The 24,526-nt window shown below is 50.0% G+C and overlaps 1 protein-coding gene across 3 annotated transcripts in view; it reads left to right on the plus strand.

The window, feature by feature from the left end:
• Positions 1-2,872: 2,872 nt before the first annotated feature.
• The window catches only part of LOC111142736 (kelch like family member 22), a 35,264-nt gene continuing 13,610 nt past the window's right edge, over positions 2,873-24,526 (plus strand). The window contains exons 1-4 of one of the 3 annotated variants that reach the window (XM_022496028.1): positions 2,873-2,895; positions 8,810-9,075; positions 18,698-18,863; positions 21,489-22,207. In XM_022496028.1, the coding sequence (XP_022351736.1) occupies positions 8,849-9,075; positions 18,698-18,863; positions 21,489-22,207 (1,112 nt within the window). In that variant the 5' untranslated portion in view covers positions 2,873-2,895; positions 8,810-8,848. Of the gene's footprint in view, positions 2,896-8,597; positions 9,076-18,697; positions 18,864-21,488; positions 22,208-24,526 lie in introns of those variants that run through there. The other 2 variants (XM_022496027.1, XM_022496026.1) reach the window with 2 other exon arrangements.

The following is a 24,526-nucleotide window of genomic DNA, read 5'->3' on the forward strand; positions in this document are numbered from 1 at the left end:
AAGCAGGGGGAAAGGGAGAGGGAGAAGCAGGCTTCCCATTGGGCAAGGAGCCCAATGTGGGGCTCAATTCCAGGACCCTGGGATCATGACCTGAGCCAAAGGCAGATGCTCAATGACTTAGCCACCCAGGTGCCACTGTATGAATTTTTTAAAAATATTTTATTTATTTATTTGCGAGAGAGAGAGAGAGAGAGAGAGAGAGCACACAAGCAGGGAGGAAGGGCAGAGGGAGAGAGAGAAGACTTCTTACTGAGCAGAGAAGCCTGATGGGGTCTGGATTCTAGGAACCCAAGATCACGACCTGAGCCAAAGGCAGACGCTTAATGGACTGAGCCATCCCGGAACCCCTTGCACGAATTTTTTTATATACTATTTGCCACTTGCTCTCAAGTTTGTTGCAAACGTTTCCTCCACTGTTTTTTGTTTAGGATGTCTGTGATCAGATTGTGTAGCAGGCAAGTGAGTTTGGCTTTTCTTTTGAAATATCTTCCATTGGGTTGAAGCTTGGAAAGTCTTCCATTATCTCTATCAGTTCTTTAACCAGTCTCTCAGTTTCTTATTTCTCTCCAATTCCCTCCACTTTTATTTACTTAGAACCTATTGTGTGTGGCTCTGTTTTAGGTTCTGGGAATATAGCCATAAAGGAGTGGGCAGAAGTTTGTACGCTCAGGGGACACAGGATCTCCTAGAAAGCAAACACATCCTTGGGAGGCCACCAGATGACCCTGCACACCATAGCTTTTGGGGCCTCCTCTTTTCTTGCCACTCCCCTCCTCTAGAATTTTCTGGTGGGAAAGCTGCTGACTTACTCTGAGTATATTTTGAGATGCGGGTTCCTCTATCTCTGAAGACAGGGGAAATGTCCTGTCCTCTCAGTCCTGGCCAGCACTCCACCTTGCTCCTGGCCTTCTCCCCTTCACCCTGCAGCTCCTTTCTCCACCCTGAAGGTGCTCTTTCTGGTCTCTTCTCTCAAGCTGTGGTCCCATCTGTCTTCATCTCAGACTCCAGACCCACCCTGGCAGCCTTCCTGTCCTCCCCTGCTTTCATACCTCAGTCACCGCAGGCTGGCTTCTGGAATGCCAAAGAAAGGATTCCGGTGAACATACTGCCTCTCACCTCTGGGGCCACCCTCACACTTAGCCCCATTAGACCTTTGAAATTATTCCTTCCATCTCCTCTATGGGTTCCTGCTCTCTGGGTGTCCCCTGGAACACCAGTGCGACTTGTTCTCTGTCCTCTACTCACTCTCCTTTTCCTCATACTTGCTCTGGTTCAGTGCATCACCTCCGGCTGAAGTGTATGATATGTCCATGACTTTACCTCTGGACATCTGCAGTCTCTTTACCCTGCCTGGGGCCAAAGTGAGCTTTGTCTCCCCCTAGACCTGCTCTTCCTCCAATCTCCTTGTCACGGGGAGAGCCTCATTGTTCCCCACCACCTCTTGGGGTCACTCTTCCTCACCCATCACTCACGTGTAGTGGGGAACTTGTCTCCTTCCCGGGTTTCCAACCCGTACCTCCCTGTCTCCTCTCCATGCCCACTTGAGGCTACAGCTTCACTTTTGCCCCCATATTCAGCCCCCTCCCCCCTCTAGTCCAGTCTGTAACCCACCTTGGCATCTGCCAGGCCTGGCAGAAGGCTGACCTTAGGGCTACATCCACCTGTACCTCCAAAGGTAGGGTCTGCTTTCCAGTGCTCCCTTCAGACTCAGAAACTTCTGGTGGCCTCCAGACTACTCATTTTGTAGGATCTTATCTCCATGCCTTTGCTGACACTTCCCTTCCTGGAATGCTTTTCCCATTCCCCAAAAGTTCTCAACTGCTGTGTAGCTGGTGGTCGGGGGGGGGGGGGGAGGGTACCTCCTCCAGAGTCTTCCCAGAAGCCCATTCCCATTGGGAACCCCTGGTCCTGGAGTCTGGTCCAACTCTCCTGGCCCTCGCCTGGACCTAGGGCAGCTCTCTGGGATCAGCCAGGACAGTGCTTCTGTTTCGTTTACTTTCTTCCTCATTCCCATATACCTTTTTTTAACCATGAGCTATCCCTAGCCACACTCTTCCCCCATAGTTCCCCCACACTCCACAATGACTCATAAACAGCAGTGTAGGACACCGCGACTTCATCTATCAGGAGGTTCTGTTGGCTGGAACCTCTGGCTGGACATGGCAATTACAAATGAGCCTCGGAGGACAAGATCCTCTTGCAGGTGAGGCGTAGAAAATGAATACTCAGCCCTTTGGGATGGGAATTGGATTTACTTCAGAATCTCAGTCACCCCTTCACACTGGCAGTTTCTCTCTTCTCCCCAACATCCAGCAGAGGGCAGGCGATCGGCAGAAGCACCGTGAGCTAATAGGACCGCGAGGAAAGGAGGGAATGAGTTACATGGAATGAATAAGGGGATGAGTAAGAGAGGTAATGAGGAAAGGAATAAAGGAATAAAGAGGGGATGGATGGAAGGAATGAGTGAGGGAGGGAATGAATAAGTGAGGAGAGAGAAAACGAGAAAGGGACGGAAGAACTAGATTTACAGGGCGCGACCCTTCCCAAAAGGCACTGCTTCATTTATTCACTCATTCATTCGTTCAGCCCCGCCAGGTGCTGGGAGCTATACCAGGTACACAGACGCAAGGTCAACCAGGCGGCTGGAGCTCTTCTTGGCTGAGCAGAGACCAGAAGCTCGCCCGCGTAAGAGAAGCTTCGGGACGCGCCCCTCCGCCCGCCAGAGCTCGACGCCCCTCCCCCAGCCCTCCAGCGAGGCGCCCCCCGGCCTCCGTCTACACTCGCCTGGCGCCTGCGCGGCGCGGCCACGTGACTCTCTGAGGCCCCGCCCCGCGGCCGCCCGCCCGCCCCGCCCCCGCCTCCGGCGAGTGCGGCCTCAGCTTGCGGCGGCACCAGGTGAGCTGCCAGGCGCGGGCCGGGCTGGCCGGGTGGCAGCGAGTGCGGGTGGTGGGCGGCGGGCGGCCGGCGGCAACAGAGCCCGGGCGAGCAGCCCTGAGGGCGCGGGGACGCAGGGGCGGGCGCGGGCCAGAGGCGCAGGAGTGGCGGCCTGAGGCGAGCCCGCGGCCTGACGTGGCGGGGGCGCGGCGGGCGGGACCCCGGGGCGCGGCTGGGCGGGGAGCTGGCGCTAGCAGAGATACCAGATCTCCGCGCGGCTGCCGGGCCCTCCAGCCTACTAGCTCTTGGGCTGCCTGTCGCCCGGGGCGGGGCTGAGTGCGGCCTTCCCACCCGCGACCCTCGGTTCTGCGCGCGGGCGGGTCCTGCAACAGGCGGGTGGGGTGGGCCGGACTGCCACCACCTGGTGTGACCTTGGACCTCGTCCTGCGAGCCTCAGTTTCCTCAGCAGCTCTCCGGGGCCGGGTTTTCGGGGGGCCCGCGGGCTGCAGCCGATGGAGTCCAACCTCGCCGGCTCGTGCGGTTTCCAAAGAGAAGCCGGAGATCGCGCTGTCATTGCAAAATCTCCGGGTCCCGAAGCGTCTGCCGCGGGTTCTGACTACTTCCAGTCTTGGCGCGGGCCGGAGTCGCGGGGTCGCTATCGCCTTATGCCCGGGGTCCTTTTCGCTCCGGGCCTGAGCCGCGGGTTTGGCGCGCCAAGATGCCCCAACTCTGCTTTCTGGAAGACTCATTCCAGAGCGCATCCGAGTTGGCACTCCTATGATGGCTCCTATGAGAGCCATCTCATGGATGGCTCCCCATTCTGGAAATTAGTACCTACTCCCTCCCCTCCTCTTCGCAACTGTCCCTTTTCCCTTTCTTGCAGACCTTCATGCTGCCAAGGATTGGGGTTTGTTGAAGGCAGACAGTGTTTTGGGGCGCTTCAGAGGACTGAGGGGTGCCTGCTCAGTAAATGGTGTTGAGTTGAAAATTCTTCAAAAATACTTTGGACTTTCTCATCCATGAGTTAATAAAAAATCATTTTACATCCTTAAGTTTGTACTTACTTGGGACATAAAGCTTCCTTCCTGCTCCCCTCAAAAGCTTTGAAGAGCACAGAATGGAGGGGCCTTGCTTGTGATGAGTAGAATCAGAAATGTTATGGAGCTGGAGGGAACTAAATCCAGGGAAAGACTTGATGATAGAGTAATCCCTGTGAAACGAATAGGAGAAAGAAAGTGCTGCCAAATGTACTCCCCAGAACATTCAAGGGAAAGGAATCACAAAAGGAGTGTTGCGTTTAACTTAATTTATTTTTTGAAATTTTGTTAATTACACAAACATAGTTGCACTCTGAATGCTGTTTTTCATCTAAGTCAACAAAGACTAAAAAGAAATGCGATTGAGCTAGATAGTGGTTGGAACCAGCTTCTCCATACTTGGCTGTGGGAGAATAATTCCTATAACCTCTATGGAGGGCCATTTGGCATTATGCATTCAAATGACAAGCATTGAAATTAGCATGATCTTGCAGTTATGTATCAAGATAATTTTCCTCAGATAACTGCTGCATATGTGGCATATCTAAATGATTTTCAGTGTAACTGTTCGCAAAAGCAAATAGTTGGAGGAAACCCAGATGTCTCTGAAAAGGATTGTTTAAGTAACATGTGGTTATCCATCCATACAATGGACTGTGGGAGGGATATTAAGTTTTCATATGCAAAAGTTAATGAAGGGGGGAATGGTGTAGATTTACAGATTTGTCTTTGAAACTGTAGATGACCCCTACCAGAGGAGATAGAATGTAGTTTTCTTCTGGGAGAGGATCCGTTTAGGGCATAAGTGAGAGGAAAATTTAAGTTTCATAACATACCTTTCTGTGCCTTTTGAATTTGAATGTGAACATATTAAGTAAGTTTGAGAATTTAGTTTTTAAAAAATTTATGCTGACAGAAAAGTTACCATCTCTCCCTATCAGATCTTAATGTTTTGTCTTCTTTGTTTTTTTGTTTGTTTTAAGGAAATAAAACATTCCCTTTTTCCTTCCTGGAGAAAATCATGATCCTGAATTCCTTTAATGTGCCTATGCTATGTTCTACTGTAACACCTATCTATAAGCAAAACTCGACAGTATTTTGTTGTGTAATTTCAAACTTTTGTATTATACATATTCTGCAGCGCGCTTTTTTCCCCCTTTGCAAGCCTTTGAGATTTTTCCACATTGATGACTATAGCTTGAGTTCTGGTTTACTCCTCCCTTTTTAAATTTTACTTATTTATTTGACAGAGGGACACAGTGAGAGAGGGAACATAAGCAAGGGGAGTGGGAGAGGGAGAAGCAGGCTTCCCACTGAGCAGGGAGCCTAATGTGGTGCTCAATCCGAGGACCATGGGACTATAACCTGAGCTGAAGACACATGCTTAATGACTGAGCCACCCAGGCGCCCCTAGGTTGCCCATTTTTAGCTGTTGTCTAGTATTCTTTTGGTTCACTGTGTTGCGGCATACATTCCTCTGAGGATGGACATTTTGGTCGTGGCCAATGCTTGTTTTATGAAGGAGGCTCTGATGCATGGTTTTGAATGTGTTGCACTCTGAGCTATGCTTTGTCAGAGCAGGGAATTGCTTCGTTTTCTTCACACCACCCTCAGCACCTAGCTTAATTAGTTCCTTAAATTGTGCTTGGTAAATGTGGTTTGTTTGCCCAAGGGGGCAGCCTTCTCCTAATGCATTCTGTACTCCATAGTAAGTGTAGCTGCCATGGATCCCTTCCCAGAGGGGCAGAAGCGCTGATGTGGGGTGGGGACCCACCAAGGATTGATGTCTATTGGAGCAGTCAGTCTCCACTGCCACCCTTAGAGAAGGAGGCTCTCTTGACTTCCTGGTGGTCGTGGTAATGAGGAGGAAGCTTAGACTTGGAGATAATGAGTTATGTGCTCACAGTCATGTGGTTACAAGTGGTACAAACAGCCATGGAGTTTTGCAATGTGGGTGAGATAAAGCACTAGCTGGTGGGTAGAGAGACCAGCTTCAGTGATGGAGCATACCTGTTGTGTTCTTGATACAGTGACAGAGGGAGAAGTGATCGAACTAGACCTTGACCAATATGGTATTGTAAAGAGTCAGGTCTAAGAGGGAGTCTGATGGTGTTCAGAGGATGACCCAGTGGTGTCCCTTTTGGTCTAAGGGCTAGTGACAAGGTACAAGGGAAAGGATCATTTTGAGCCAGATCGTGGGGGAGACCTAAGAAGAAGGCAGTAAGGAGCCAGCTCTTAAGCCAGGTGGTATACATACTGGGCATTTGGGGACCCCCTGCAGCCTGAGTAGGTGAGCTGGGGAGGATGGGACAGGAGGAAGGAAACCAGTTGGGAGTGTCATTGCTGTGGTCTGACCCAGAGTGGTGGTTGCGGGAGAATACGTGGATGGGCATCTGAGATAGGAGAGATTAAATCAGAACGAGGGGGTCTGATAGACACAGGTATAAAAAGGAAAAGAGATCTTTGAAACCATGAGATTTCTGATGTGGAAATCATGGCTGTATGGAGTAAGAAAGCTAGACCAGTGGGGAGGGGTGCTGGCTGGATTAGGCATTGAGCTGGAGGCGCATTTGGGAATATAGGGTAGATTCTTGGGAAAGAGGGGAGGGCTGAGGCAGAGTGTGTTGGCCGAAGGGATCAGAAAAGAGAGCATTGCCATGGGGCAGAGTTTCAAGTCAAGAGAGGTGGTTAATGGGGACTACCCCTTGGCCCTTGCTGTCTGTGTGTGAGCCAGTCCAGGGTGCGGAAGAAGCAGTGGTTATGGTGGGTGAAGGTCCCAAATCCAGGAGGCACACTGAGGGGCCGGCACAGAGAGGAATAGAGCATGTTGGATGGGAAGCAGCAGAGAGTCCAAAGCAATCAGGTGTGCTCCTAAGCTGTAGTAGTGAGGACAGAGCCCTCTTCTTTTTGGCAAGATTTTTTTTTTTTTTTTTCATTTGTTTAAGTAGGCTCTGTGCCCAGCGTGGAGCCCAGTGCGGGGCTTGAACTCTCGACCCTGAGATCAAGACCTGAGTTGAGATCAAGAGTCAGATGCTTAACCAGCTGAGCCACCCAGGCACCCCAGTTTGGCAAGTTATATAGTAGAATCTATTTTTCTTTCTCTTCCCCCCTTCTTCTCTTTTTTCTTTTTTAATTTAATTTAATTTAATTTAATTTTTTTAAAGGTTTTATTTATTTATTTGACAGAGAGAGATCACAAGTAGGCAGAGAGGCAGGCAGAGAGAGAGGGGGAAGCAGGCTCCCCGCTGAGCAGAGAGCCCGATGCGGGGCTCGATCCCAGGACCCTGGGATCATGACCTGAGCCGAAAGCAGAGGCTTTAACCCACTGAGCCACCCAGGCGCCCCTTCTTTTTTAATTTTAAGTAGGCGCCACACCTAACATGGGGCTTGCACTCACAACCTTGAGATAAAGAGTCCTGTGCTCTACTGACTGCCTTAGCCAGGTGCCCCTTCATTTTTTTCTCTTAAAGATACAGTACAGGGAATTGGAGAAGAAACTAATTTGGGGCAGGGCATAGTGGCATGGCCTAAGTGGTGAAGGCAGATGTTGATAGGCAGGGTGGCAGGTAACTCCTGGGCTCCCGCTTCCTAGCTAGATGGCAGTGCTGCGGCTAGAGTGCTTAGCTCAGCCCCAGCGTGCAGTGCAGGACTGGCTGCCCTCTGAGTTAGAATGCACTGCCAAAGTGTGTTTGAGGTAGGTTTATTTTACTGATTGGGTTTCTGAGGCTTCAACTCAAATCATTGTGCATGTTTTGAACATACTCAATTATTACAAAGTAACCTTGAACCAAAAACATGCTGCATGTGATCTTGAATGCACCAGCTCTAGTTGAAATTACTGTGCTTGACTCTCATAATCTTGGTAAAAGAAGACAGGTCCTGGACCCTCCCCTGGGTTTCCTGGCCAGCACTCAGGTCTGTTGTCATTTTTATGCATCCATTCCTATGTGAGGGAACCCAGTTTTGTTCTCCCTCTCTCTTTTATTTTTTATTTTATTTTTTAAGATTTTATTTATGTTATTTATTTGACAGAGAGAGAGAGAGAGAGTGCACAAGCATGGGGAGTGGCAGAGGGAGAGGGAGAAGCAGGCTCCCCACTAAGCAGGGAGTCCTGAGATCATGACCTGAGCTGAAGACAGATGCTTAATCGACTGAGCTACCCAGGCACCCGTCTTTTTTTTTTTTTTTTTAAGATTTTATTTGTTTATTTGAGAGAGAGCTTTAGAGAGAGAGAGATCACGAGCAGGGGGGAGGGTAGAGGGAGAAGCAGACTGCCCACCAAGCAGGGAACCCAATGCGGGACTTGATCTCTGGACGCTGGGATCGTGACCTGAGCTGAAGGCAGATGGTTAACCGACTGAACCACCCAGGCGCCCTTCTCTCTTTTTTTAACGTAAACTCTGCTCCCAGTTTGGGGCTCGAACTCACAACCCAGAGATTAAGAGCCGCGTGCTCTATAGACTGAGTCAGCCAGGTGCCCCAGTTTTATCCTTTTTCAATGGGAGAGAGGAAGAGCTCTTGAGAACCTGGTCTGTGCTGCTGCTTTATATTCATTGTTCACCAATTTTAGATTTCCCCAACAGGTGGGGTGCTTTTATTTCCCTCAGGTTGGTCATGTGGTGAGTCCATGGTAGGGCTGGGGCCCTCACCAAAGTCGGTCTGTCTCCGGAACCCCTTAGAATCTTGGAGACGAAGGGACACAGGTCTTCAGGAAGGAAGCTCCAAGTTTGGAGAGGTGGGTGGGGAGAGGGAGTTTGTGGGTTTAAGACCACAGGGGAAGCACTGGTGAGCTGGTGGAGGGAACAGAAGTGCCATCAGCAGCAGGTGCCACTAGGCCAGCCTGTGCACTGTGTGGTGTTGCTTCCCTGGCTTATTCCCTGTCCCCTCTGTCTTGCCAGCTGACAGCCGCAGCGGTGAGGTCTGGTGTGGTGGTCAGGATGGCGGAAGAGCAGGAGTTCACTCAGCTGTGCAAGTTGCCTGTGCAGCCCTCACACCCGCATTGTGTCAACAACACCTACCGGAGTGCACAGCACTCCCAGGCCTTGCTCCGGGGGCTGCTGGCTCTCCGGGACAGTGGCATCCTCTTTGATGTTGTCCTGGTGGTGGAGGGGAGACACATTGAGGCCCATCGAATCCTCCTGGCTGCGTCCTGTGATTACTTCAGGTGAGTTACATGCACATGTTCTCACAAGTAAAGTAACACAGGCAATCCTGGCTTCACTAGGAGTTTGTGTTGGCACCCGCAGTGACCAGGTGGGAAGAACCAGTCGGAAGCTGCCAAGTCCCTTGCTCTCCCCAAGCTCCTCCCACTGCTTGTTGTAGTGACTCACCAACACTGAGTGGGACAGAGGGGTCTTTGAATCTGTTTTTCTTTTTACTTTTTTTTTTTTTTAAAGATTTTATTTATTTATTTGACAGAGAGAGATCACAAGTAGGCAGAGAGGCAGGCAGAGAGAGAGGGGGAAGCAGGCTCCCCGCCGAGCAGAGAGCCCGATGCGGGGCCCGATCTCAGGACCCCGAGACCATGACCCGAGCCGAAGGCAGAGGCTTCAACCCACTGAGCCACCCAGGCGCCCCTACTTTTTTTTTTTAAGGTTTTATTTATTTGAGAGAGAGAGAGTGAATGAGAGAGCCGAGCACAAGCCAGGGGAGAGACAAAGGGAGAGGCAGGAGTAGACTCCCCGCTGAGCAGGGAGCCTGACTCCGGGCTGGATCCCAGGACTCTGGGATTATGACTTGAGCCCAAGACAGATGCTTAACTGACTGAGCCACCGAGGTGCCCTCGAATCTGGTTTTCTTTCAGCTCTCCTGGGACCTGTTCTCTCTTTTCCTTTTTTTTTTTTTTTAAGTTTGTTTACTTTTAAGTAGTCTCTAGCCAGCATGGGTGGGGCTGGAATTCACAACCCTGAGATCAAGAGTGGCATGCTCTTCCCAGCCAGCCAGGCTCCCCTGTTTTTTCCTATTTTTTTTTTAAGATTATTTATTTATTTATTTATTTATTTGACAGACAGAGATCACAAATAGGCAGAGAGGCAGGCAGAGAGAGAGGGGGAAGCAGGCTCCCCGCTGAGCAGAGAGCCTGGTGTGGGGCTCAATCCCAGGACCCTGAGACCATGACCCGAGCCTAAGGCAGAGGCTTTAACCCACTGAGCCACACAGGCGCCCCCTTTTTTCCTGGTTTTTTTTTTTTTTTTTAAGATTTTATTTATTTATTTGACAGACAAGTAGGTGGAGAGGCAGGCAGAGAGAGAGGAGGAAGCAGGCTTCCCGCTGAGCAGAGAGCCCGATGTGGGGCTCGATCCCAGGACCCTGGGATCATGACCTGAGCTGAAGGCAGAGGCTTTAACCCACTGAGCCACCCAGGCACCCCTTTTTTCCTGTTTTTTAAGAGACAACATGCTTGACTTGACTTGTCCTGTTGTATTTTATAAAATGAATTTTCTATATCTTGGTATAAAATAGATTTTGTTTCTATTTACTCTGGTTTCCCCACCATTTCATTTTGAGAAATTTCAGATCTGTGGAAAGTTGGAAGAATAATATTACGAACACCTGAATACCAGTTGTTAACATTTTACCATATTTGTTTCTCTTTACACACGAAGACACATACACACCTTTTTAAAGATACTGGCACTTTATGCTTTAGTCTTTCATTCCCCCCACCCCCCAGTGGTGTCCTTATAATGCTAACTAAAAGCCCACATGAACCCTGGTCATCAGGCTTCTGGTCCTGAGGCCAAGGACAAGTGGTCAAGTTGTGTGTATACATTGTCCACACAACCATATGATATATAAAGTTGTGCCTTTTGTGCCCCTTCCCTGGCCATCTACCTTCTCACCCACACCTTCTCATCTTTTTTGTTGTTGTTGTTAAGATTATATCTATGGATTTATTTGAGAGAGAGTGAGCATGCTCACGCATGCTGGTGGGGGGCAGAAGGAGAAGCAGACTCCCCGCTGAGCACAGAGCCCCGCTTGGCCCAATCCCAGGACCCCGAGATCATGACCCTAGCAGAAGTCAGATGTTCAACCGACTGAGCCACCCAGGTGTCCCACACCTTTTCATATTGAGGGCCTAAGCCTCTGAACTTCCTCCTCCCCCACTCCTTGCTCCCGCCCAGCCATGGATTCTTGGTCCCTTGGAGTTTCTGTGGCCTCCTTCATGACCCCATCCCAACCATTGGCACATTGAGAAGAATTAGTGCCACTGTCCTCATTGTACCCTGGTGAAAGGAGGCTCAGGAATGAGCCCCAGCCATGGCCACCTGATTCCCATTCCAGCCGATTGTTTCATTGTTTCAACTTCAAGTATTGGTTATAGTTCTCAGGGGTTTTTTGTTTTGTTTTGCTTGTATGTTTTTGTTTTAAAGATTTTATTTGAGAGCTAGAGGGAGTGGGGAGTGAGACTGGGAGGGGAGGGGCAAAGGGGGAAGGAGAGAGAATCTGAAGCAGACTCTGTGCTCAAGGTAGAGCCTGATGTGGGGCTCCATCCCACAACTGCAAGATCATGACCTGAGCCAAAAACAAGAGTCAGGTGCTTAACCTAAAGCCACCCAGGCGCCCCGGTTTTTTGTTTGTTTGTTTTTAAAATAATCTCTGTTGCCATCATGAGGCTTGAATTCATGACCCTGAGATCAGGAGTCGCACACTCTACTAACTGAGCCAGTCAGACCCCCAAGTTCTCATTTTTGATTTTAGGAACTATCAAGTGAAGTATTTTTTTTTTAAAGATTTTATTTATTTATTTGACAGAGGCAGGCAGAGGGGGAAGCAGGCTCCCTGCTGAGCAGAGCCCGATGCGGGGCTCGATCCCAGAACCCTGGGATCATGACCTGAGCCAAAGGCAGAGGCTTTAACCAGCTGAGCCCCCCAGGTGCCCCGTGAAGTATTTTTTTTTATAAGATTTTATTTATTTATTTGATAGATAGAGAGCACAAGTAAGCAGAGTGACAGGCAGAGGGAGAGAGAGAAGCAGGCTTTCTGCCGAGCAGGGAGCCTGATGCAGGACTCGATCCCTGGACTCTAGAATCATGACCCGAGCCAAAGGCAGCCGCCCAACCAACTAAGCCACCTAGTTGCCCCTCAAGTGAAGTATTTTTTCATGGTAAAAGTACCTCCTGTTCTTCAGAAGGAGTTTATAGCGAGCATGACCAGTGGTGACCTAGGGCAGACATGCCAGGCTTTCTTGCTTCTACTTTTGCTGTTACTCTGCAGTGCTCTCTGCCTTTCCTGCACCACAGTGTTGTCTTCTGGGCCCAGCTGAGGTACTTCTTCCTCGGGGAAGCTTTCTGCAGTTGTCCTGCACCCTCTCCCAGCCTCTGGCTCTCAGGGTTGGCTCCTCCCTGCAGGAGGCTGCTGACCTGTTGGGGACAGAGAGCTGCATAGCCCTGGATCGCCCTTGTCTTAGGAGGTACCCACTGCAGGAATCCTCCTTTGGTGTGTACTCTGTGCTAGGCTTAGGGATTAACTAAACTGTGCATCTTGGGTTTTTTGTTTTTTTGTTTTTTTTTAAAGATTTTATTTATTTATTTGACAGAGATCACAAGTAGGCAGAGAGGCAGGCAGAGAGAGAGAGGGAAGCAGGCTCTCCGCTGAGCAGAGAGCCCGATGCGGGGCTCCATCTCAGGACCTTGGGATCATGACCTGAGCCTAAGGCAGAGGCTTTAACCCACTGAGCCACCCTGGTGCCCTGGGTCTTGTTTTTTTTCACTTGTGGTAATAACTGTCCACTATACTAATCTTCTGGCTCCCATGACCCTCTCGTGCTTTGCCCTGTCTACTTCTCCAGTGCTGGTTCCTGTGCTCCCCGCCTCTGTGTGTCAGGGGGCATAAGTGTTCTGTCCTATTTGTGGTCTCTCTGGGTCATAGACCTCTCCTTCGTTTCCGTACTGTGAATTATAAGGTAGTCAACTATACTTGATACTTTGATTTTGAAAATTTGGATAAAATTGATGATTTCTTAGAAAATATATATTGACAGAACTTCACCCCTGAAAAGAAAGTTATATTCTCCACAAAAACACGAAGCCTAGACATGTCCTGGAGTCATATCCTTTTATGAACAGACTCTAATGCCATTTAAGCTTTCAGAGCAGAGAAAGAGAAAGGGTCTCCAAAAAAAATTTTTTTTAAAGATTTTATTTATTTGACAGCACAAGCAGGGGGAGGGGCAGGCAGTGGGAGAAGCAGGCTCCCCCCAAAGCAAGGAGCCTGATGAGGGGCTCGATGCCAGGACCCTGGGATCATGACCTGAGCTGAAGGCAGACCCTTAACTGACTGAGCCACCCAGGCGTCCCTAAAATACTTTTTGAAGTATACTTTCTGAATTGGTGAAAAATTTCTCCCTTCCTTCCCACATCACCTCCCCACCTCACCCCCTCACCATGGTTAACTCTTTCAAAATTACTCTTCATCCCTATACTGTTTCTTTTTGTAAACACTAGTCCAGAATTCTGAAACCGCCAAAGCCCTGAAATTTGAAAGTTGTTTTGTTTTGGTTTTTTGTTCCACTATGTTGCTAAAACTTTGTAAGTGTATTCAGGGGGTCTCCTAGAGCTGTTTTTGTTAGTTGGTAGCTGTCCAGTCCTTACTTTTGTGGGGGGATGGGGAACTCTGGGTTCGGCCACATTGCCATATTTTCACCAGTTTTTGTTTTTGTTTTTTAAATTTTGGTACCAATCTGTTAAACAACAAAGCCTGCCCTAAACTGATATGAGACTGATTTTACTTTTATCCTACTTAGTATATGTCTTTTACATTTTGCTTTGGAAATACTAATGAGTTTGGATGGGAGGTACAGACCCTGCAGGGGTGTGACATCATATGTGGCATGGGTGCTGTGTCTCTCCAGTTGAAACCTTTTGAATTCTGAAACATACTTGGCCCCCATTAGGGCACTCACTGGAGTTGAGTTGTGGTATCCTAGCGGCAGAGGCAGCCCTCCTTGCAGAGTGTTCTGTGCCACCTACTTTGTTGGTGCCGTGCTGTGATCTTAAACACGTGATAAGATTTACCATCTTATATCTATTTTTTAGTGTACAGCTGAGTAGTGAAGTGTATTCATGCTGGTGCAGAAGGGGTCTCCATGCTGTTTACCACAGTAGCTGTCACCATTTTACATTCCCACCGGCAGTGCACCAGGGTTCCATTATCTCTGTAGTCTCAGCAACACGTATCATTTTCAGGGTTTTTTTGGTAGTCGCCATCCTAATGGTTATGAGGTATGGACTACTTCTTCTTTTTTAAAAAATTTAATTTAATTTAATTTAATTTAATTTTTTATTATTTTTAAAAGATTTTATTTATTTATTAGAGAGAGAAAGAGATCACAAGTAGGCAGAGAGGCAGGTAGAGATAGAGGGGGAAGCAGGCTCCCTGCTGAGCAGAGAGCCCGATGTGGGGCTCCATCCCAGGACCTTGAGACCATGACCTGAGCAGAAGGCAGAGGCTTAACCCACTGAGCCACCCAGGCGCCCCCCCCCCGCCTTTTTTTAAAGATTTATGTATTTTAGAGAGAGAGAGAGAGAGCACGTGCATGGGGATGGGGGGGAGAGGGAGGGAGAATCTCAAGCAGACTCCATGCTGAGCCCAGAGCCTGACATGGGGCTAGATCTCAGGGCCCTGAGATCACAACCTGAGCTGAAACCAAGAGTTTCAGCTCTTGTGTCTGCCTTTGGCTCAGGTCATGATCTCAGGGTCCTGGGATTGAGTCCTGCATCAGGCTCTCTGCTCAGCGGGGAGTGGTGAGCCAAGGGGCAACTCTGTTTCTTGAGAGGGCCAGTGGTGAGCATGCTTCTTCCTTTCCCTGCCCTTGTGCTCTTGCTCTTTCTCTCTCTTTCTCTCTCTCTCTCTGTCAAATAAATAAATAAAATCTTAAAAAAAAAAAAAAAAGGCAATGCTATAGAAGAGCTGAAAGATCCGTACAGTGAGAGTGAATAGCCTGTGCCCTTCACCTAGATTCATCAGTTAGCATTTTGCATATTTGCTTCAGGGTAAGTTGGGGATATAACAGTTTATCTGGAAATACTTCATTGCACTTCCAAGAATAAGAGCTTTCTCCACCTTTATCTGTAAGAACATTGTAAATCTCAGAACATTTATAGTCCTTCCATAATTTTATCTGATACTGAGTCCATTTTCACATTTTCTTAATTGTCCCCAAAATATATTCTGTCTCCTTCCTTCTTACCCTCTTCATTCAGGATCCAGTCAAGGTCCACACATTGCAAGGACACCCCAGAGAGTCAGTCAGTGTACCACAGAGCACAGGAAAGCACCCTGAGGGTGTGTGTGTGGAATAAAATGTGTATGAATAAATGTGACATGCCATTGCCAGCTCTGTGAGCAGGTGACCTCCAAGATATCTACAGACACACAGAGGCTGGTTTGTGAGATAGAAGAACCCATTGTGTCCATCACAGAGATGCCAGCTCTCTCTGCATCAGTCTGTATGTGTAATGCATTCCTCATAAAAATACCAAGAGACTTTATGGGGGGGTGTGGGAGGGTTGCACAAACTGATTCTAAAGTCCAGATTTTCAAAAGCAAGCAATGGCCAGGAAGTTACTGAGAAGCTAATAAAAGGAGACTCGCCCTACCCTACGGTCACACATGTTATGGAGCTGCAGTAATCCAGACCGCTTCTGGTGGCCGAAGAGATGTGGGAACATTACTGGGGAAGTAGTGACTTTGAACACAGACACAAGCCTGCCAGGAACTTGGTGTGTGGCAAAGAGGGCATCCCAACTTGGGGAAGGAGATGATGGGGTGGCCCTCTCAAGAAACAGAGTTGCCCCTTGGCTCACATGTTGTACCAAAATAAACTTCAGATGGAACAGTTTGTTGTTGTTGTTAAATGATCCTTTATGGAAATATTTTCCTTTGTAGTTCTTAAGTAGCTGGGCATTCCTCCAAACACAGCACTGTTGACGTCACCTATGATGTCATGAGGGTGGCAGCCGTCAGCATTGCAAGCCACAGCAGGATCACTTTAATGGTTCCAGAGAGTGAGTTCTCTGGCTAACGTGTTGATACCCTCATCAAAAGTGACAGTTCCACTGTGCTTTATGTGTTTCTGCTTCTTTCTGTCTCTTGGGGGGTTCCTTGAGGGTTTTGATAATCAGGGCAGAGGCAAAAGGTACCATTTCAATCTGTCTGTACTGTGTTTGTTTTAAATTTTAAGTAGGCTCCAACCCCAACCTGGGCTCAAACTCACAACTCTTGAGATCAAGACTTGGGTGCTTAACCAGTTGAGCCACCCAGGTAGTCTGGGGCCTGTCTGCTCTAAAGGATTAGTTTCACTATAATCCTCAAACCCTTTCCATCACTGGTTGCCTTGGTGATGTTATCACTAACCTTTTTTTTTTTTTTTAATCACTAAACTTTTTTGGAGACAGTCCCAGGGGGCCAATCTTGGGGGCCAGGGCAGACATGGCACCGACTTCCCCACCAGTGCACCTCAGATGTAAGACTTTGATCTCATTGGGGTCAAACTTGGTGCATGGCAAAATGCATCATAAAATCAAAAGATTTGAGGTAGAAAAAAAAAGTTCTACTTGTTCGAAGATGGGCAGATTTCATCAAATTGACAAGATAGAGACTAACAGAAATTGGACAAAGAATCTGGACTGTTCAAAAAAGAATATAGAGAGGCGCCTGGCTGGCTTAGTGAGTTAAGGCTGTGCCTTAGGCTCAGGTCATGATCTCAGGGTCTGGGATCGAGCCTCATGTTGGGCTCTCTGCTCGGTGGGGAGTCTGCTTCCCCCTTTCTCTCTGCCTGCCTCTATGCCTACTTGTGATCTCTGTCTGTCAAATAAATAAAATCCTTTTTTTAAAAGATTTTTTTTTTAGAGATTTTATTTATTTATTTATTTGTCAGCGAGAGAGAGAGAGAGAGAGAGCGAGCGAGCACAGGCAGGCAGAGTGGCAGCAGAGGCAGAGGGAGAAGCAGGCTCCCTGCTGAGCAAGGAGCCCGATGTGGGACTCGATCCCAGGACGCTGGGATTATGACCTGAGCTGAAGGCAGCTGCTTAACCAACTGAGCCACCCAGGTGTCCCAATAAACAAAATCTTAAAAAAAAAAGGGAGAGAATATAGAAATGGCACCTTAAAGGGTGCCTGGCTGGCTCATTTGGATCTCAGCTGGATCTCGGGGTCATGAGATTGAGGCGCACGTCGAGCTCTGCGCTGAGTGTGGAGCCTGCTTAGGATTCTCCCTCTCTCTCTCTAAGGAAAAAAAGTAACCCGGGTATATTGCGCTGTAGGTTAAATCAACCATGGTAGCACTGTGTATACCATTAAGGAGCCATTTCCAAGATGCATTGTTAAATCACAATGTAACGTAGAGTATAGAGTACTTGGACTGCCTTTGGGTGCGGTGCTGCCCTGGGAAGGGCAACTGATAGCCTAGAGCAGAGCAGAGCAGAGCAGAGGAGGAGGGCAAGAGGAAAACTTTCACCCTCCTGTGTATTTTAAGTCTTGTACTGCTATATACATTACCTAGTTGAAAAATAAACAAAATGTAAAAATAACTACTCTGTCCTCTCTGTGTGGTTGTCATGTTCAGCCCTGCTGCCTCCCCTGACCACCAGGCTCTTTTGCCCCAAACAGCTTATTAACTGGCTCCCCAGGATGCCTCAGAGGCATCTCACTGATGGTGACTCCGACCTCACTCTGACCCCTTTCCTCCCAAGTCCCTGTCAGCACCGCTAACCCAGCCAAAGGGCCCTGGTTCCTACAGTGCTCTTCTAGATTCAGTCCTTCAACATGCTCTTCCTGCCACTGGGCCCTCCCTAGGCCTGCAGGAACCCTTTTGCCTGAAAAGTCTGCTCACACTGCCATCCTAGGTAAAATTCGCCGACAGAGCTTCGTTATGCTTGGATTTCAATCCTGACTCAGTCTTGACTTGGGGGAAGCAGGATCTGGCCCTGACTCACCTGCTCACTTCCTCCTTGTGCTGGCCTGGCTGCCTGTGTACTGAATTCATCCCTGCTCCAGGACTTGAGCTCCTAATTCCTCCGCCTGGAATGTCATCCACTGGCTGGTGAGGTGCCATCCAGCCCTGTCTCGGCCTATCCCTGCTCCTCCTCATTCTCTCCCTGCTCCCCCTCTTCCAGCTGGGCACTCCTAGATCAGCATTTCCACACTCAGAAATCCCTTGTTCTTTACTTGCTGTCCTCCCTAGCATCAAACTCCTGGTAAGTAGGAGTCTTAACCACTTTACTTGACAGTTAATCCTTTGACTCTAAATGGTGCTGGCATTTAGTTAGGTGCTCAGTATATTTTGAATGGATTGACTTTTATGACTTGTTTCCCATTCATTCATTCATCCATTCATTCATGACGTGTTCTGGGCTGCAGCTGTAATCCAGGAAGTGTATTGTGGATGCAGTAGAAAGCAAGCCGGACGTTGTCCCTGGCTCCAGGAATCTCAGGTGCCACACCCTGCAGCACGTGAAATGTGGACAGTGATTTCCAGGGTGGCTGTCCAAACTTGATCAGGAGCTGGTGGGCACCTTCCATGGTAAGACTCAGTGCTCAGCGCAAACCACTGTTCTTTTGCACATCACTGCTGGGTCAGTCTGCCTCCTGCTCCCCCTTGCTCTCTGCAGGCTGGGCTGGCATCCTAATTGATACCGATTTGCTCATTGTGGGGCTTGAACTCATGACCCTGAGATCAAGACCTGAGCTGAGATCAAGAGATGGACACAGACTGAGCCACCCAGACGCTGCTATGATTGATACAGATGGATATGACAGCACTTTTTCATGTTTTTACTTTGCAGAGGGATGTTTGCTGGGGGATTGAAGGAGATGGAGCAGGAAGAGGTGCTGATCCACGGTGTGTCCTACAATGCCATGTGCCAAATCCTGCATTTCATTTATACCTCTGAGCTGGAGCTCAGCCTGAGCAATGTCCAGGAGACGCTGGTCGCCGCCTGCCAGCTGCAGGTGAGGCTGCCCTCGCTCCAGCAAAGCAGACCCCACCCCAGGGGGTGATCCCCAGGTGTCTGCCGGACAGTGGCGTGAGGGGGATCAGCAGGTGAGGATACCAGGCAGCAAAGGAGACTGCAGGTAGGGCAGAGGCTCGCAGGTGGTGCACGGCTCAGCCAGCCCTGGGCACCGAACCATAGCTGCTCCAAACGCCTCCAGGCCCAGGCTCCTTTGCCCTCTGCCCTTCTGCTGGTTCCTTTCCTTCTGCCTGGGTCTCCCCGCCCCTGAGAAGATCCCACATGTAAACATGTAGGCCAACCCTGAGGCAGGTGTGTGATGTCCCGCGCGTCCCGGTGTCAGATGAAGCCAAGCCGCCCCCACAGCTGCCCAGGCCTTTTCTGCTCATCCACCCCACTTGGCCTCTCCAGTTTCTTTGAAACTACTTTTCGTTTTTGTCATTGAATTTTGAATACTTGTTTTCCTACAGAACTCAGAAAGTTTTCTGAGGCTTTGACAGCGTGACTTACGTTTTGGAAGGCTGTGTGACCTCGGTGGCGTTGGTGCAGTCATGCAAGGGCTGGGCCTGCACGTGCCTTTGCTTTCAGGAGCCGTTGTCAGATGGTCTCATCTGGCTGAAGAGACGTCTCATCTTATATTTGTTGAAAGTGAAAGTGAAATGCTATGCTGAATTCATTATCCTGACCTTTTTTCAGGTCAGAACACGTTTGGGGCCATCAGCAAAAACTCAAGTCGGGAAAGCCAAGCTGTTCAGGGGTGTCTGGAGCCCTCACACTGCGGCGGGGCCCCAACAGTTCCCTGCGCCGTCTCTCTCAGATGGGGGGTGGGGGACACTTGGCCTTTGCTTGCTGGGCTGGTTTGACCCTGGTTTGCCATATGCAATGAGTAGATGGACTTGAGCCAGTGCTCCTGAGCACGTTAGCACTTCTGAGGCCATTGTGGGGGCAGCACCAGATGTAGAGCCTCTGCTTTACCTCGAGCAGCTCAGCTTTTGGGGTTTTATTTTTAACATAGTGGGCTTCTATGCAGTGTGTTTAAAGCAAGTCTTACTTGGTATAACAGTTCCAAGTCCATAGGCCCACCATGGTCATGTTTGTTCATGTAGCCAGTGACCACGTGCTCCCCTTGTACTGTGCCTGGCCCTAGCTCAGGATCACACTGTTCCTGGTGTCCCCAGAGACCTGGATCTGAATCCCGGCAAGACTGTCACCACAGGGTAACTCCCAGAAAGGGCTCCTTCCAGGCCTCTCATGGGGCTCCTGCACTGGACAGGCCTGGGGTGATTCCTCTGTAAGCTTTCCTAGCAGAGGACACCCCTGTTGTGACAGTGAGGATGGGAAAGAGAGGGTGACACGGCTCCTGGGTTCTTCAGAAGTTGCTTCTCCTGCCCACTGAGGGCTCTTTGCTCACACTTCTCCCCAGAACCTCGTCAGTGTCCTAGCCCACGACAGATCAGAAGTAGTACTTTAGGAAGAAGAGGCAAAGCAGAAGTGCCGGGCAAGAGAGAAAATGGGTAGTCGAGTGAAGACTTCCAAGACCTAACAGAGCCCTACGGGGACATTCCATCTGGGTCAGACACATGCCTGGCACTTCGCAGGTTTCCATTCAGCTCTTGGCTAATGACCTGGAAAGCACGGAGTGTTTTTGAAATGAGAAAAAAATATAAAGATAAGATTTTACACATTTATGGTTAAGCTTCACATACCAGCAGAATTACTTTATGTGTACCAGTTAATTTGTCGATGATGAGTGAAGTTCCCATTTTTAGAGCAATTTCAAAATCCTCTTTTCCTACAACTTAGCAATGCCTGGGCAGCTTCCCTAGAGCCCTCCTCTCTGTGTCCTTCACCCGGCCATGCTCTGATTGTCTCAGCACTGTTCCGTCTTGCCCTCCTTTCAACCCACCAGTTCTGCATGATTGGAAAAGGACAGGTTTCGGCCACCCAGGGCCCCTGTGCTAACCAGAGTCGTGCAGGCCTCTCCCCAGGCAGGATGGCTTCTAGCCTTTCAAGAACTGAGTGGGATTCCCAGGAAGGGTGCTGGGTGAGCATCTGAAATGGTCTGCTGGCAGTTCCTAGCTCCTGGGGGGTTCAGGGCCCTGCTACTGGGATGGGGGTGGGTTCCCTGGGGCTGCAGCCTGGGCTGAGCCCACAGTTGTTGGCGGGGGGGCGGGGGAGAAGAGAGCTGGATGACTTGTAGACAGCCTGGGGTCCCAGGCGCCTTCCAGAGCAGGGGTGGCTGATGTGGTGGCCGCTGAGCTGCCTCTTGATTCTCTGGAGATTCACTACTTTTGATATGAGAGGGTCTGCTCTGTGCCAGATAGTTCCTGGGTACAGTCTCATTTTCAATTTATTCCTCCCCACTTATAGAGGAGGAAACCGAGGCTCAGAGCAGTTAAGAACGTGCCACAGATCTCTTCCAAGCCTGGATTTAGACCCAGTCAATCTGCAGTGAGCCCCAGTCGCCTCTAGAGCTGGGGGAGAACAGCAGCGCCACGCCTCCACTTCAGGAAAGGTTGGGGGGAGCGGTGGGGGGCCAGCTGTAGCCAATGGCTGTTACACTCTGTCTCCCTCACCCAGACACTGTTCCCAGCCCAGGCTCGAACGGGGCTTGTTCTCTTCACAGATCCCAGAGATCATCCATTTCTGCTGTGATTTCCTCATGTCCTGGGTGGACGAAGAGAACATCCTTGATGTCTACCGGCTGGCGGAGCTGTTTGACTTGAGCCGTCTGACTGAGCAGCTGGACACCTACATCCTCAAAAACTTTGTGGCCTTCTCTCGGACTGACAAGTACCGCCAGCTTCCCCTGGAGAAGGTCTACTCCCTCCTCAGCAGCAACCGCCTGGAGGTCTCCTGCGAGACCGAGGTGTACGAGGGCGCCCTGCTCTACCATTACACCCTGGAGCAGGTGCAGGCCGACCAGATCTCACTGCACGAGCCCCCCAAGCTCCTGGAGACAGTGCGCTTTCCCCTGATGGAAGCTGAGGTCCTCCAGCGGCTGCACGACAAGCTGGACCCCAGCCCGCTGAGGGACACGGTGGCCAGCGCACTCATGTACCACCGCAACGAGAGCCTGCAGCCCAGCCTGCAGGGCCCTCAGACAGAGCTGCGCTCGGACTTCCAGTGCGTCGTGGGTTTCGGGGGCATTCACTCCACACCGTCCACTGTCCTCAGCGACCAGGCCAAGTACCTGAACCCCCTGCTGGGAGAGTGGAAGCACTTCACTGCCTCCCTGGCCCCCCGCATGTCCAACCAGGGCATTGCGGTGCTCAACAACTTTGTGTACCTGATCGGAGGGGACAACAATGTCCAGGGCTTCCGCGCCGAGTCCCGGTGCTGGAGGTAGGCGAGGTGCTCGGCTGAGGTTTGGTCTGTGGGTGATGCTGTCGTGCGGGAGTTACGGGCTCTGCGGGCTCAGAGGCTGCTTGTTGGGGGGGCTTCTGCGAGGGCTGAGGCACTAGCCTTATAAATTAATCTGTGGCTTGCTGGGGTGCACCGCCTTATAAAGTCCAGGTTAATTTGGAGAGTTCGGCCGTGATGAGGCAAGGAAGAAGGCACCAGGCGTGCTTGTTTTCACTCTTGTCTTCTTCTCAAAGCCACTCATTGTGGGTCACACACCCAGCTGTCTTGTGGGGGAGAGGCTAGGTTGTGAATGACTGCACTTGGACCGGCTGGACAGGGATCGGCCTCGGAAGGAGGGGACTGAGTTGCCAGGAGCACTGGGCAGGGCAGCTGCTCCTTGTGTCTTGCCCTCTCCAGCTTTGACATGTCTCATCCCAGGTTCCCTTTGCCCGTCAGCTGTGCTCCCCTCTCTTAACCACAGCCCCTGATGGAGAGTGGCTTCCTGTCCTCCCTCCCTCTTTTGTAGTATAGAGTCCTCAGCCCAGGGGACCGAAAAAGCCAACAGGCATCAATGAGCCTCATGTGAGATTTCATTACCCCTGCCTGCCCTGGCGTCCGTGGTGTTGGTGGGCTCGGGGTCCCCTGAGGTCTTCTGAGCAGGCAGTTTCCCAAGAGCGAGAGGTGTGATGTACTATGTATGTTTTTTCTATATGTTAGGTCTTTATACACAGTTCATCGTTCATAGCTTCCAAAACCCTTGGAATTTTCTAAGAGGAGAGCACTGATTCTGTCTTTTGCTGTTAAGAGAGTTATTGTGAGAATGCCACCTCCAAGCGCCTTCCCTAGGAACTACACTCTGCATTTTAGCATCAAGTGGCCAGAACTTTGAACTTTGTTTGTGACTCTGGAAGCCCCTGAGTGTGAGGGGTTGCTGGTCCCCAAGAGAACCAGCCCTGCCCCTTAGAAGGTTGGAATTTTAGTCACGCCCTCGGACATTGGGGAGAGGAGAATGGCCTGTCGTTGAATCAGTTCCCAATGGCCAGTGATTTAATCAAGTGTGCCTATGTAGCAAAGCCTTCATAAAAACCCAAAAAGAGAGGGTTGGGAGAGCTTCGGGGTTGGCGACCACCCAGTCTGGAGGTGCTGGGAAAGTGACATACCGTCCTGGAGGGGGTGTGGAAGCTCCCTGCCCTTTCCCCAGACCTTGCTCTTTGTATCTCTTTCTATCTGGCTGTTCTGATTTATATCTTTTTATAATAAATGGGTAATCTAGTAAGTGTAATGTTTCTCTGAGTTCTGTGAGCTGCTCTGGCAGATTAATGAAACCCAAGAAAGGGGGTTTTGAGAATCTCTTGATTTATGGCCAGTTGGCCAGAGGTACAACCTGGTGCTTGTGATTGGCATTGTGGGCTGGAGGGGGGTCACTGGAGCCTCCCGTTGGTAGCCGGTAGGTCAGAAGCGTAGATAACAGGCTGGGCTTGTGACTAGTGTCTGAAATGGGAACGGTGGGGTAGGGCGGTACCAGCCTGTGGAGTGAGCCATCGTACTCTGGGATCTGATGCACCTCCAGGTAGATAGCGTTGGGATTGAGTTGAATTGTAGGACACTTAGTTGGCATCCAGAGGATTGCTTATCGGTGTGGAGAAAATGTCGTGCTCCCCGTCCCAACACACATTGGAATTGAGTGCAGGAACCCAAAAGAGGGGGTTTTGTGGACTGTCCTGGTCTGTAGGATGCTTCCGGCTCTGTCAGTCTATTGAGCTATCCATTTTTGGGGGCAGAACAGAGGAATCAGGGTAGATCCCCACAGCCTCAGCTACCATTAGGTGTCCAGGGCCCCTCCACTGTACTTTGGTTTGATTTCGTGGGATTTGATGTGTGTGGGAAGTCTCCATCTTTTGCAAGCTGAAAGAAAGCTGGTACTGCAGAGAGAGAGAGTGCCAGCTGCTTCCATGGCTGTGAGTTAGGTACTGACCAAGTTCACATTCATGTTTCCTTCTTTGGGGATGGGGGTGGGGTCTGGCCTGTCCTTGCCTCTTGGAAGTGAGCATGAGGTGACTGTGAGGAGAGAGCCCCAGCCCCTTCTGCTTTCTGGGCTCCAGGAAGCAATCACCTCTGTTAAACTGAAGAGACCCAAAGCTTGGCAGCTCAACTGCAGTTAAACACAGGACAGGCTGAGTTCAGAAAGGAGGAAACAATATGTTCATTTTCTCCCTAACCAAATACCCTCCACAGTGGGTGTGGCAGCACCAGGTTCAGCCTTCCCTCGAAAAGCTTCGAAGCTGCTTTTTTAGGGACCTGTTTCTGTGTTGGGAAGGC

This window comes from Enhydra lutris, unplaced genomic scaffold (genome assembly GCF_002288905.1).
Source record: "Enhydra lutris kenyoni isolate GAN:26980312 unplaced genomic scaffold, ASM228890v2 scaffoldscaffold8, whole genome shotgun sequence".
NCBI lineage: Eukaryota > Metazoa > Chordata > Mammalia > Carnivora > Mustelidae > Enhydra > Enhydra lutris.